The sequence below is a fragment of the Penicillium malachiteum genome (assembly GCF_028827825.1).
Source record: "Penicillium malachiteum strain IBT 17515 chromosome Unknown utg000003l:1.0-4950554.0:1.0-4952489.0, whole genome shotgun sequence".
NCBI lineage: Eukaryota > Fungi > Ascomycota > Eurotiomycetes > Eurotiales > Aspergillaceae > Penicillium > Penicillium malachiteum.
In genome coordinates this window covers 3,445,993-3,458,763 of record NW_026643096.1, presented here as the reverse complement: position 1 = coordinate 3,458,763, position 12,771 = coordinate 3,445,993, and the positions used below count along the sequence as shown (strand labels likewise).

At 47.1% G+C, this 12,771-nt stretch overlaps 3 protein-coding genes across 3 annotated transcripts; all 3 read left to right on the top strand.

The window, feature by feature from the left end:
* Window positions 1-1,893: 1,893 nt before the first annotated feature.
* N7483_007626 (uncharacterized protein) lies at window positions 1,894-5,095 on the top strand (the record flags this gene model as incomplete). The annotated part of the gene is made up of 2 exons (XM_057091063.1): window positions 1,894-1,934; window positions 2,689-5,095. The coding sequence occupies 2 exons, from the start codon at window positions 1,894-1,896 to the stop codon at window positions 5,093-5,095; spliced, it is 2,448 nt and encodes an 815-aa protein (XP_056945804.1).
* A 4,047-nt stretch (window positions 5,096-9,142) lies between these two features.
* N7483_007625 (uncharacterized protein) lies at window positions 9,143-9,559 on the top strand (the record flags this gene model as incomplete). Its single annotated transcript, XM_057091062.1, has 1 exon — window positions 9,143-9,559. One exon carries the CDS (start codon window positions 9,143-9,145, stop codon window positions 9,557-9,559), a length of 417 nt encoding a protein of 138 aa, XP_056945803.1.
* Window positions 9,560-11,488: 1,929 nt separating this feature from the next.
* N7483_007624 (uncharacterized protein) lies at window positions 11,489-12,288 on the top strand (the record flags this gene model as incomplete). Its single annotated transcript, XM_057091061.1, has 2 exons — window positions 11,489-11,983; window positions 12,028-12,288. 2 exons carry the CDS (start codon window positions 11,489-11,491, stop codon window positions 12,286-12,288), a joined length of 756 nt encoding a protein of 251 aa, XP_056945802.1.
* Window positions 12,289-12,771: the final 483 nt, after the last annotated feature.

Sequence of the window (12,771 nt, the reverse complement as noted above, 5' to 3'; positions counted from 1 at the left end):
ATAGATCACATTTGATCTGCACTGGTGGCAAGCCCACCATAAGACCCTTGATTGGTTACTAATAGCGGATATCTACTCTCCCGGTTGAAATAGAAACCAATAGGAGTTCATTTTTGGTTATACCGAGGTCAATTTGTACCTTTGGATTGATCTATTGATCTTGATGCCCAATCGTTCTAATCTACTCCATATTCATCAAGGTATCAAACTGACCTATCTTTGAGTATATTTGCTTGATAACAAACATTTTGAACAATTAAACAAACCCATCGAGTTGTTCTCCCTGACTAATCAATGTTGTCGTCTCCACATTCCAATAGAAAGTCTGACATGCATTGCATCCCGCTCTTCGCATACGGAGCTGTCCGTCTCAATGCATGAGTTACAGCCACATATAATAAATAGTAGTTGACCTCCACCGTCATTGACTCCTGATCTGCAAGATCTAGAGCCTCTTTATCCTCCGATCCATGCAGTCTCCAAGATTTGAACGGGCGTTGCCTCGGCACTCTGGTCCTACTGCATGGCCCTCGCTTTTTGCTAAATGTCACATTCCTGGGGCTGTTAGATGACAGCCGTCCATTGCAGCGTAGCTATAATTTGATATTGTGCTTCATTTCCCAAACTAATTGCCGTGGAGCACTTAAGTATTGTTAACAGATCAGGGGTTCACCCTCACAGATCTCATCATTAGGGGTCTAGAACTGCACTCTATGTTGTATTCGGGGATCTATCCGTATCCGCTCCAGGGGGAATATCTATAGCTTCTAATTAGTACGGAGTACTCCGAGTCCCAGCCGTGGGTGTCACTACTTCTAGCAATACCAGCATCAATTAAACATCGGATTCACCGAGCCCCTATAGGAAGCTTGAGCTGTTAACGTTCAAATGTTAACCATGAGAGAGCATCAACTCAGGGAAAAGCATTAAGATCAACCTCTAATCCCCAAATCAGGAACCGGAACCTCCCTCATTTCCCCCGACACGATCAATATCACCAATTGTCTTGCATCGACATCCCTTGATTGGTCGATGGCTCCAGGGGTTCCGACATGACTGAAACAACAGCTCCCAAACATCAAATCCCAAAGATCTGAGATGCCCTGCAGCCTGCAAGGCATGCTTGAAACCTACCTTGGTATTGGGACTTCGTTCCCCTTTCTCGATCCCCGGGGATTGTGATGCTGCGTCCGTCATGCAATGACACCTTCTTCCCGGGAGGTTAATCAGAAATTTCCGAGTCCTGACGAACCGTGCCCTTGCTTTTGGAGTCGAGACCGAGTTGGTGTGTTTACATGTCCTTGCTCGGTTTGTTTGTTTGAGCCTGAGGTCGAGGTTTTCACGGTTAGTAATGAATCTATCTGTCTTTTCTTCTTCCGTCTTTTCTCCCTCCTTGTTGGATACTTCTCATTCAGCCTGAGATGGTGAAGGTCCAAAGATAGTATTGTCCGAATTTCTCCCTTGATTGTGCGGCGGAAACATTAGCCGTGGTTATATATGTGCTCTGTATCGGATAACCTTGGAAGCCCTTGAGACTCGATATTGATTTTGCTGCAGCTATAAGGTACTAGTCGCTATACTAGTAATTGTAAGCGCTTGCAGCTATGAGCTTGAGTGGATCATTTCTTCCACCTATGAGCTCTTCCCAGCATCAGCAATCCCGAATTAATGAATGAATGTGGGGAAAGCAGTTCGTTCCATGAATCCGACTACGAGCCGGTGCGTGATGAACCATTGGAACCACTGGGACAAATGGATCCCACCCAAATTCGGTCAAAATCATCTTTTGTTCCTGTTCCTGTTCCAGAATGAATTCAACTTTGAATGAGGCGTGTCTGGTGTCAACTGTTAACTCCGTAGTTAATCTAATAGCATCATAGCGGGGGATCATCGATGCCCGACAAGCCGCGCCAACGCATCACTTCAATATCGTAGTGTAGTGACCCGTAACCCAGAGGTCTAACCATGGCACTTGCTATGGAGACGATGATCGCGCTTTTCCTCCTTTTTTGATTCCTGGGTCGTGTCTTGCAGTCGGAAGTCTTTGCCGACAGATTTCAACTGTTAGCTTTGCACTGACTCCTTGACAACTCGCTCAGATAACCTCAACTCAGTCTGCCCAGTGATATATTCCAGCATCTGATTCTGCACGAGATTTCAATTTGGACTTGCGCAAGGTGTACTCAGTACTTAGTACTAGTACTCAATACAGGGATTGAAAAATCCCTTCAAGTCCTCCGTATTGGGGTATCTGCGATAGGGAGATCTCAGGGCGTAAGCAGAGCATTGATCAAGGCCTGGCACATTTGGCACATTCCAGTCATTTACCCCGGAGATTCAGCCTCGTTTCAGCCCGGTGATTCTATTCTTTCACTGCCAATTATCTCTCACTATCAATTGACAAGTGTGACGGGGTAAAGTGCTTGATGCTCGCCGAGACACGTTCGGTTTGCAGCTGCCGCTGCGGCAACCCCAGCCATCTCAATTAATCCAGCCACCTTGAACCTGCTCTTTCTCCCTACTCCTCCCTGATCTCATTGATCTCATAAACATTCCTGTTCTATTTTTCTTTTCTTTTCTTTTTTCGTCCGGTATCTTTTCACCAGTTTGGAGGACACGGTTGTAGAACTCCGATCCCTGGTCGGCTGCGATCGTGATACCTCCGAGTACCATTTACTTCAACTCCAGTGACGCAACCAACCTCGCAGTGTCGTCCAACTTCTTCCCGTCCTACCAGCTATTGCCAGAGGTGTCTCGCCACACTCGCCGAGCCTCTAACGAAGTCCACGACACTTACGACCCCGAAACGCTTACGACTTTTGCTAGGCAGCGCCAGCAGCACTTTGAACCTCGTCCTTCATCTTCCCATTCTGTCGATCGTCCAACCTCCGCAGCTGGGTCCCAACGTACCTTGCGCCGAGCTCGTCGACAGGACGGTACTCAATTACCACATCGCCGAGCCTTCTCACTAGATCACACCCCAAGACAACCTGCAAACCCTCCGCCGTCGCATCTAAACCCAAGCTCCGCCCAACGTGCTTCAGATCGTGCGGTCGCTGCCTTACATCCCGCTTACTCCGAAGTACATACAGACGAGAACGGGTCGACTATCGACGATCCATACCAGCTTCTCAATTCCTCATATTGGCCGTGGAGAACCACTCGTGTCTCTTCCCGCACTGCGTCGGCGATCCTCTTCGCTCTTGAGGAAGCCATCCGTCGTCCAATTCCATTTACAACCGATTGGGACGAAGTGAATGCTTCTATGTCCGATATGGTAGGTGTGGCTGGTCCTGCTGGGCCTATGGGCAACGGTCGCGTTCAGAATGGAGCGCCGCGAGCTCCTCCAGCCCCGACGACAGCTCCCCCGCAACCGCCGAGTGGAATGCGCACACCCACGGATATCATGAGACAGCGCCGGGATCGTGAAGCTCGCCGCAAAGCAGAGCAAGAGGCCCGCGACAGGGAAAAAGAGGAATTAGAGCGACAGCAATTGGAGCAAGAGCAGGCCGCCGTGATCCAAGCCCAGGCTCGAGCTCAAGCTCATCAACAGCTTTCTGGTGGTGCTGGTGCTGCTGGAGCGCGTGCTCAACGCCCATCCAGAGGCCCAGAAACTCAATTCAATGCTCCTCCCCCTGGTATGGCGCCAGGCTCTACACCTAATTTTCGTGCCACCGCGCCGGTGCAGCCTGGTGGAAGACCCGATTATGGAAATCCCCCACATCCTGCTTCGAGTCAACCTCAGCTTGGCTCGTCTATACCTCAAGGCCCTCCGCAAAGTGCCACTGTAGCTGGAACAGGTCAACCTACTGGGACCAGTGCTTTCTCCAAGCCAGCTCCGGCACCTGTGGGCCAGCCTGGTACCTCACAAACTCTCCAACAGCAGCCGCAGCGGGTTTCTTTCCCCCATGCCTTTGAACGATGGGAAACACTATCGTCGCATTGGGAGGGTCTGACTAGTTACTGGGTCCGAAAGATGGAAGAGAACAAGGACGACGTGGAAGCTGATCCGATCAGCAAGCAACTCGCTCGCCAGATCACGGACTTATCTGCTGCTGGCGCTAATCTATTCCATGCTGTAGTGGAACTGCAACGTTTGCGCGCATCATCTGAGCGCAAGTTCCAACGTTGGTTCTTCGATACTCGCTCTGAGCAGGAACGTTCCAAGGAAGTCCAGGCAGACCTTGAACGACAACTGAAAGCTGAGCGGCAGGGACGTGCAGATGCTTTCGCTGCTGCGCAAACGGCCGAGCAGGACAAGGCTCGCGCGGAGGATTTACTGCGTGAGATGCGCCGTGAGCTCCAGATCTCCAAGGAGGAGGCTCGTCGTGCGTGGGAAGAACTTGGCCGTCGCGAACAAGAAGAACGAGAACGGACCAACTCTCTCCGAAACGGAGAACCCACTCTTGTCGGTGGTGTTCAAGTCGTTCCCATGATCCAGGGTGTTCCCAGCCGTCATACCACTCGCCCACCAACTCGTGACGGTCCGTACACTGGGGCCCCCACCACTGGTGCGGAGTATCAAGCCAAACCCACTGACCAATCCGCCAGTCGAGGATACTATGATGATGGAGGCCCAACCTCTCCCACAGGCTCTGATCCTTTCATCGAACCCCGAAAACCCCAACCACCTGCCGAGCCTGCTTCGAGTAAAGCAACCTATACTGGTGACAGCTATGCCCACGAAAACACCGCTGCATATCCAGCTACCTCGGAGCCAGATGACCGATCCTACGTGAGCAGTGAACCCGGTGATGAATACGGCTTCCCCACACAAGATCACCCTCAGGCCGGCCGATCCTACTACCAAGCCCACTCCGAGGCAAGCGATGAGTACGATCAGGCTCAAGACGAGGACCGCCACTATGTCACTGACGGCGCCTATACCTCTGCGAGCACCACTGCACCCGTGCAAGCACCTCACGCACCTCCAACAGCAGACTACAGTGGTTCCGACTGGGGTGTGGGCACAGGTTGGGAATCTGTAACCCCTCGCCACCGTCACCCAACACGACTCAGCGATGTCCTCGAGGAGGATGAACCAAGCCGCACCAGTCCCAGCCGTGCTAGCCAAGCTAGTCGCAGCATGCATTAGACCGACGGTTTGTTCTAGCGTGCAAGCCCGGGCAAAGCATGGCCTTGGGTCTCAATATTCGACAGTCAATATTCGGTATTAGCATTCCATGATCTAGTAGGAGTTGCTTCCTCTCATTCTCCGACTTATATCTCCTTAGTTTGGGCGATGCATGGTGCGTACATAGAAAAGCGCTCGATGTATGTTTTTTTATTCTTGTATCTTTCTGTTATCTCGGCATTTCTCAGAAGCGTTCCTTTCCTTGCGTTCTGGTCGACATCCATATTCGTCTACCACTCTGTCCTTTTCTATTTTATGCCCCATCTCATATCCTTTCATGGCGCCTTTCCTTCTTTTTCCTTGGCTCGCCGTTTGCGTCTTAGGTAGTTTTGAATGGTAATAATACTTAATTGCCGAATTATTGCTTTTTCCGTTTGTCAAACTTGAATCTCGTAGGAACCTTGGAATTTGCCGGTTGAAGTAAATATTTAGAAGAATTTTGAACAATCTTCCTCTTTTTCCTATCAACTCCCCATCCATTCAAAACCTTCTCCTCATGCGTTGGTATATATTGCTTCATCTCGCCACTGGCAGTTCTCCACGGCTACTTCTACTACTCCAGCCTACTAGTACTAGTGAATCATGGTCGTGGTAGATGACTCAAACTTGAATGATGCCAGTACCTTCAAGTTACTTGACTAGTATAGACGCGCCGGCTGACTCCGGGACTACAACTCAACTTGAAGTTGAATCCATCACTGAACAGATCTACGTTGATAACCATCATCCTGGGGCCACCAGCAGTCCGCGGCATCACCATCAAACCATGGATTCAGTCTCTTCAAGTGGACGGGTCCTGCATTATATTCATGTGGATGGCTGCCAGTGCTACCACTAGCTAGGTAGCGCCGTGTGAGATCGTCTTCAAAGTCTATGTCTACACATACTATACTCAGCCCGAACATTCCCGAGGTCCGAACTATGACCCACAGACCACGTGAAAGTATTCAAAAATGCTGCAAGAAAATATACACATCAGTCAGTCATCCAGGTTTACTTGGTAGATAATATTTGAACGCTCAAACTCTCACATTGAAGTGGGATCAACTTGAAGATTAACTCATTGGCAGCTCACATTATCTCCTGATTTTGATATATCGACTTGACGTTGGTCCACAATCTTATCATCGAGTTTCTCATTATCACTCAAGTACACCATTGTTACCTAGTACTGGAGATACCACCGACCTTGAATGGTTAAATCGTCACTCCGGCTGTCAGGACTGGGATCACATGCTAGGTATGCACGCCGGGTGCTGTACTTGAGGTTCAGCAATAGCGGGCACCGTCAAGTTGACGCGGATCATGGCATAAAATATGGTCAACCCTACATTGTTTACTGCTTCGTCTTCGTCAATATTTTGACCATGCATTGGAACGTGGAATCGGAGGCGAATCTAAGTCCGGAATTATCAAAATATATGCTGCGCAGGAGCAATCGCGTGATGCCATTTTGCTAAATCCATTATGGCACACCCAATTCAGATCTAACTTTACTGACTGCCTAAAAAGCGACCTATGCTACCCATTCATGTTGTACCATGAACGCCTCCAGGGCTGTGTACATGTGCAAATATGTATTCTTTCTAGTACCGTCGCTATCAAGTATGTCTATAAAACCCTGGTGGTAGTTTCAAGTTTTAACTCATGCTAATCTGTGTATTCATAGTCATGTTCCAAGCCAACAAACGAGTGCCTACAAGAAGACGAAAAAAGGTGTGCAGCGGTCCAAAAAGGGGAAGAGCCAAACACATGGACTCTCCAACCACAAGCACCGCAAACTACTTCCATTCTCTGCGATGCCAATTTAGAATTTTTTCTACACCCGTTGAGCCCCTTGAAGTTGTTATCCACGACCCTGATCCAATTGTACTATCAATTGTAATCATGAAATCCCGAGTCTTAGAGTCAGCTAAAATTCACCCGGGCAGTCACGACGAAGCCCGGCACCCCTTACTCACCGAAATGGAGAGAACGCGCATGTGCTTCCGACCATCATCTTTTCCCTGTCGACCCCGAGTCTTTTAAAAGGTTAAAAATCCTCTAATAGACGTAAAAACCTTTGTCTTGAAAGAACCCATGAAGGTCTACCGAATGCTCTCTCACGATCTAGGAGGGCACATTAGTTGAAGAAGCACCAATGTCAAGGCACAGAAACCACCTAGGCCTCATTGACTTATATACGCCGTCACCGCACTATTGGCACTGTATAGATTTCTCCATCCTCAGAAAATTGGCAAGAGTATTCGCATCTCATTGCAGAGAGTTATTGTGAGGCCGCGAACGTGTTCTACGAGATGCCGCTTCTCTCGCGCACTTGGGCCCAAATCCGTCAGATTCTTCGCTCTTATCACGACCCGATCGCTGAACTCGATGCTTTGAATAATGCTCCTTAGGAGCGGCTGCTTCATAATGAGAAGACCGTCAACAGGTCAACCAAAATTCTCGCCAATGCCATGGAGGGGTTCGGAGATATCAAAAACAGACTGCTCGAGGTACTTTGCCGCAAAGAGTTCTAGTCCGGCAGACTTCCACCGCCACCACGGGTTTCAACTTTCATAAGAACGCCAGTACCATATGCGGGTCATATAGACAAGACTTGCTTCACGATGGGGCGTTGAAATGAAACTCTCCGTACAAAACCCAGATTGCGGTCGCATACCATGCAGAGCAGACCGGGGAGCACAGTCTTCCATTCTTCGCATTTCTGCACAGCCAAGACATTCAGCAATGATAAGGAGAATTTTCATGGGCAGTGTTTGGAACGACACGGGCATAATGGAGGTTTCATTCATCCTCTAAGCCAGAGTGGCCTTTAGCGAGCAATGGTACTTTTACCCTGATTAGAACGAACAGCCATGTTCCTCCTGGGGCACAAGAGAAACTAGATCTCGCCAAGGAGAAAAATAATTAGCCCGCCTGGAAGATAAAGCGAGATTATTGCGTGGATTTTTAGAATTGGCCCACATTATTTGTCACCTTCATAGGGCAATGGAGGGATTGGGAGAGAACAACAGATCAAAAGAAAAAGGGAAAGGAGTATCTCTCTCGTGATCCCTGAGCGATCTGAGAATGATCCAAATAGAGACGAGAACCCGCCGTCAAGATGCCACTGGTTGAGGCTGGCTCAGAGTCAGATCGTACTAGGACGGATATGTGTTGCGGCAAAGTGCCATTGGCAAACCCTTTACCAGGCCCATTTGCCATCCGGCAATTCAAATCACAGGCCGATTCTCGGACAAATAGCATTTCTGGTGCTTATCTTGATAGACCCTGGCAACCCCAACCCCCATGAATGTGCTGTAAACCCTTATTCTTTCCACGCACTACTCGGCTGAACGTACCGTTTGATGAGAATATCTTTCTTTGTCGAGTATGAGTTCATTTACGCTGGCCCTGGCTGCCGGAACCGGAACAAGAATCCCGTGGAAACATGTTTGACTGGAATTTTGGCTGACAAAAGCGCATACACCGATTGAATGTGGAGATGGCTAGCTTGCTATCTTATCTATATCGGATTTGCTGGATGGTCGAAAAAACGTCCTGACAGAAGTATGATGCATAGGTCTATGCAAACCTATCAATGATGTGCAACTTGTCAATGATACCCAGCCTGTCAATGATGCCTAGCATGTCCAACGCTGGTTGTTCAACCACAGGACCTTATTTTCTTGGATGAGGAAACCACCCCATTTGAACGATATAAAGAGATGTTTTAAAAGCTCCTTGCTGAGCGCAGGTATCAACGTCAGCGAGATATCATGCTTACCCTGTTAAGACTACCAGATGAGAATACCCAGGCCATCTCATTATGGTATTCCTACACCTTGGAAAGTGGCACCTGGAAGGATTCTTTCTTGGAAGAAGGATTCCACGCAGAAAATGAATGGTCGATAGCTGCAAAGGTTCATCAGAAGCATCTCTCAAACCTTGTGTACATTGAAGGCTGCGGCGAAGTGGGGGAAAGATTTTACTGATCGATTCTTCACACGGATCACGACAAAGATAATGGCTGAGCAGGTCAGTAGGTTGCTACAGAAGAATGTTACCTACGAAGATATGATTGTTGGGGTGAACAGAGAAATCTACGAGCGACTGAACAATCCAGGTCGGGGTCAGCGTACTACGAAATCCATGATCCAGGGAGACCTGAGGAATACTGCAAATCAGCTACGTCTCGAAATTATTACCAGTGCAGCGTTGAATGAGCATGGACTGAAGATTGATAAGGATGGTTTCGCAGTTGAACGACGACCTACTGACCCCATGGTTGAAGATGTTATCGAAGACCCTACTAATGATAAGGATGTTGATATGGGTCTGCCTATGGACGATGAGAAAGACCTTCCTGAGACTAATGATGAGACTAACGCAGAATCTAAGTCCATGACTTTGAACAAACGGACCTTATATTCTTACGTGTGAGTTCTGTTACAAATACTAGACACTATTCATGTCTTTGTGGATATGTCGAATATTTTACTTGGGCTCCACGAATCGGTCCAGAGTTTGAACAAATGGACCTTATATTATAACGTGGGAGTGCTGTTACAGTAGCGTTGGCTTTTGACTTGGTTGATGAAGAGTGCACGAAGGACAAGCTAGCGCGGTGGTGGGAAACTCTCCGGCGTCATATAAAGGCCAAACGTCTCTCTCGTGATTCACTGTTTACGAGAAGCGGGTTGATAGAGCTGATAGTCTTCAAATTAATGACCTGCTGAAGAGTTTCAAATTCTTGCTGTTCTATTCAAATGCTGCAGATGGTGCAAATTGAAATCTCTGTTTATGCGAGTTTGTCCTATCGTGGCGCTCATAATAGATTCTGATAACTCGAGAGAACCGGATGCTGCACGTAATATGCTGGATGAGGACCGCGAGCTAAGGGTTGGCGTCTGCATTGGTCAAGGTATAATGCGTTATCGTGTTTACACAAACCAGAAATCCGACTTTGAATCCAGGTAGGAGTGTTCTGTGAGTTAGCCACCTTGGCGTATCATAGTGAATTATCGCATGCTAATGTTTCTAAGATTTCCAAGACTGGCAGATATTGCGACAGGAGCGGAGGGCGTCACCCATAAAACGACTCCTTCGGTCACTTTCTGCATCACACTGGCACTACAACCTTGGAAGAGTGTACGTAAAGCACGAGAATAGGTACCCAGCTAGCATGGCCACGATCATATCCCATATGGCTTTACCAAGCAAAAGGACAAATAGTACTACGATTATGCCCATCCTTGACAATAACCTTGGAAACAGTCGGAATCAAGATGGTGCTGGCACTTATCTCTTATGTGGTTCAACCCCGGAATTCACCCATACCTAAGCTTTTGTGGTCCACCGCAACTCTGGAGTCTAGATGTTTTGTATATTAATAGCATTTCTCACATTTACCCTTATCTGGCTGGAAGCTAGGACTCCGCCCCCATTTATTTCAATTTCGATTAATTCCTATTTCCCTAAGAAAAAGGAAAAAAAGGAAAAAATCAGGTAAAATGGAGAAAAAAGAAAAATTGGAAAATTGCAAAATTGAAAAAAGAAAAGGGGAAAAGACATCAAACCTTAGAACGTTCTCTATCCGAACTAGACCTTCGATCCGAAATAGACCCATATATTTTTCTTTTTGCTTTTTCTTCTTGGGGAAATCAGGATTAATCAAAAATGAATTTTTTGGTTGAAAAACAACGTATTTATTAACAGTTTCCAACTTGCCACTTCCACTTCCATATCTACTCTATATCTGCCCACGTGTATTATCTTGTAAAACAGTTTCTTTAAAACATTGCATACACTGGCAGTACCTGCGTCTAATCTAACTAGTAAAATCCCCTTGTAAAAAATATGCCTTGCAAACTGCTAAAATAACCTTTGAGAATGCTTCTTTTGAACACCCGGGTACTGTAAGTGTCTATATGAACGACGTTCTTGAATGGAGATGACCTGAGGAGACTCTGGATACTGGATGACGATTGGTAGATAGCACTTGGGCTCAATCCACAACACTTTTCAAGCACCAGAGCTTTGACCCCAGAATTGCCAGCTGTCAAGACATTTTTCTACGTAGGAATTTTGGACTAACAAGATTACCGTTGAAACACCTTTTTGCTGGGGATTTGAGGTGTGTACCTAGGCAATTTACTTTTGCGCCAAGGTCACTGATTTCGTCATATTTAAAGATCTCACTAACAAGAATCGTACTATAAAAGAGATGGAATCTCCTAGTGACTGATGCAGAAGTTATTACTATCAGTATCTACGAGATATTCCGTTCAAAACTTCTCATTTTGCCTGACGATATTTTGTCAATTGTGATTGCGATTCAAGTTCCGATCGTGGTGTGACTGCTTTTCAAACATGCGCTCTCATTTTGGTCTGTTCAACACGTCCCACCGTCGGTCAGAGCAACAATCGTCCTATCGAAGGAGCCAGTCATCTACAGGCACAGCTACCAACTCGACTCAACATCCGGCTCTGTCTAGAACGTTTGACGATCCCTCCTTTATCCCTCTCGCGAACTCTGACCTCTACATCGATCATGATGAGGATATCCAGCGCACTTTGACGCAGCTCAACCGATCACTGCCACAAACAGGAGCAGGTTCCTCAGCCACAAGACCTAGAGAGATGCGGCAAGGCCATGATACTCTGTTAAATCATCCACTCAGTCATGATGAGCCTAGCCACTTCCATACTCAAAGTCACGTCGCAGTTCCTGATGCGCTTTACTGCTACCAAGATACGACTCTAAGACCATCTGCTGCAGGCAATGAAGCTTGCCCTTCAAGCCCCCGTCCAACTCGTACTCGGCACATCTTTCAGACTGAGGGTCTTTCCAACATTCAACAGTTAGTCTCCTATCCCCTTTTTCACACTTTATTATTGCATCTGTACAGCCTATTGACATTATTGAAGGCCAGATCAGAATGGAGTCTACCGGTGCTTTTGGTTGGGTTGCACGGATCGCCATGGGTTTTCGCGAGATCTTTCGCTATGGAGACATATCAAGGCCAAACACCTTCACCCCAAGTCCTTCAAGTGTCTTATGCCCAACTGTGGAAGACTTTTCGATCGACATGACAGCCTCCGGACGCATCAGCAAACAACAGGCCATTGTATTTGATCATCCCTCGGGTCTTCCATTTTCTTTTCTCTGAACCTAAATTTTCTTTATGTATTTATTTCTTAAAGAATGGCATTTTTTATGATTATAGCTTTCCTTTCTTACCTACCTAGTCATAGAGCGGTAAATCAAGACGAATACTAGTAAATCTATATCTTTAGAATGATGGAAAATCTTTCGTGAATAGAATTCAATGATGTAATCAAGCCGTTGTGTATGTGAATCTAAGTTGATTTATTGGATTAATGTTATTGACGATGGTACCTTGGATCGAAATATGGCCAGTGCGCCATGCGGGACGTTTTTGGCACTGGAAAGAGAACGACCTCGGGAGTCTACTCCGTTTACGTACTCCGTACACACATGTGTAGGTGCTACCCGGTGACTATGTAGGCATGAACTCGAAAATAAATACACATTCGAAGGCAGCAAGAATTTTTCTTACCTTTTATTTTTGACCAAGCTCTGCATACTCCGTACGTGTGTCAAAAAGTGGCGACATCCCCTGTGGCCCCCG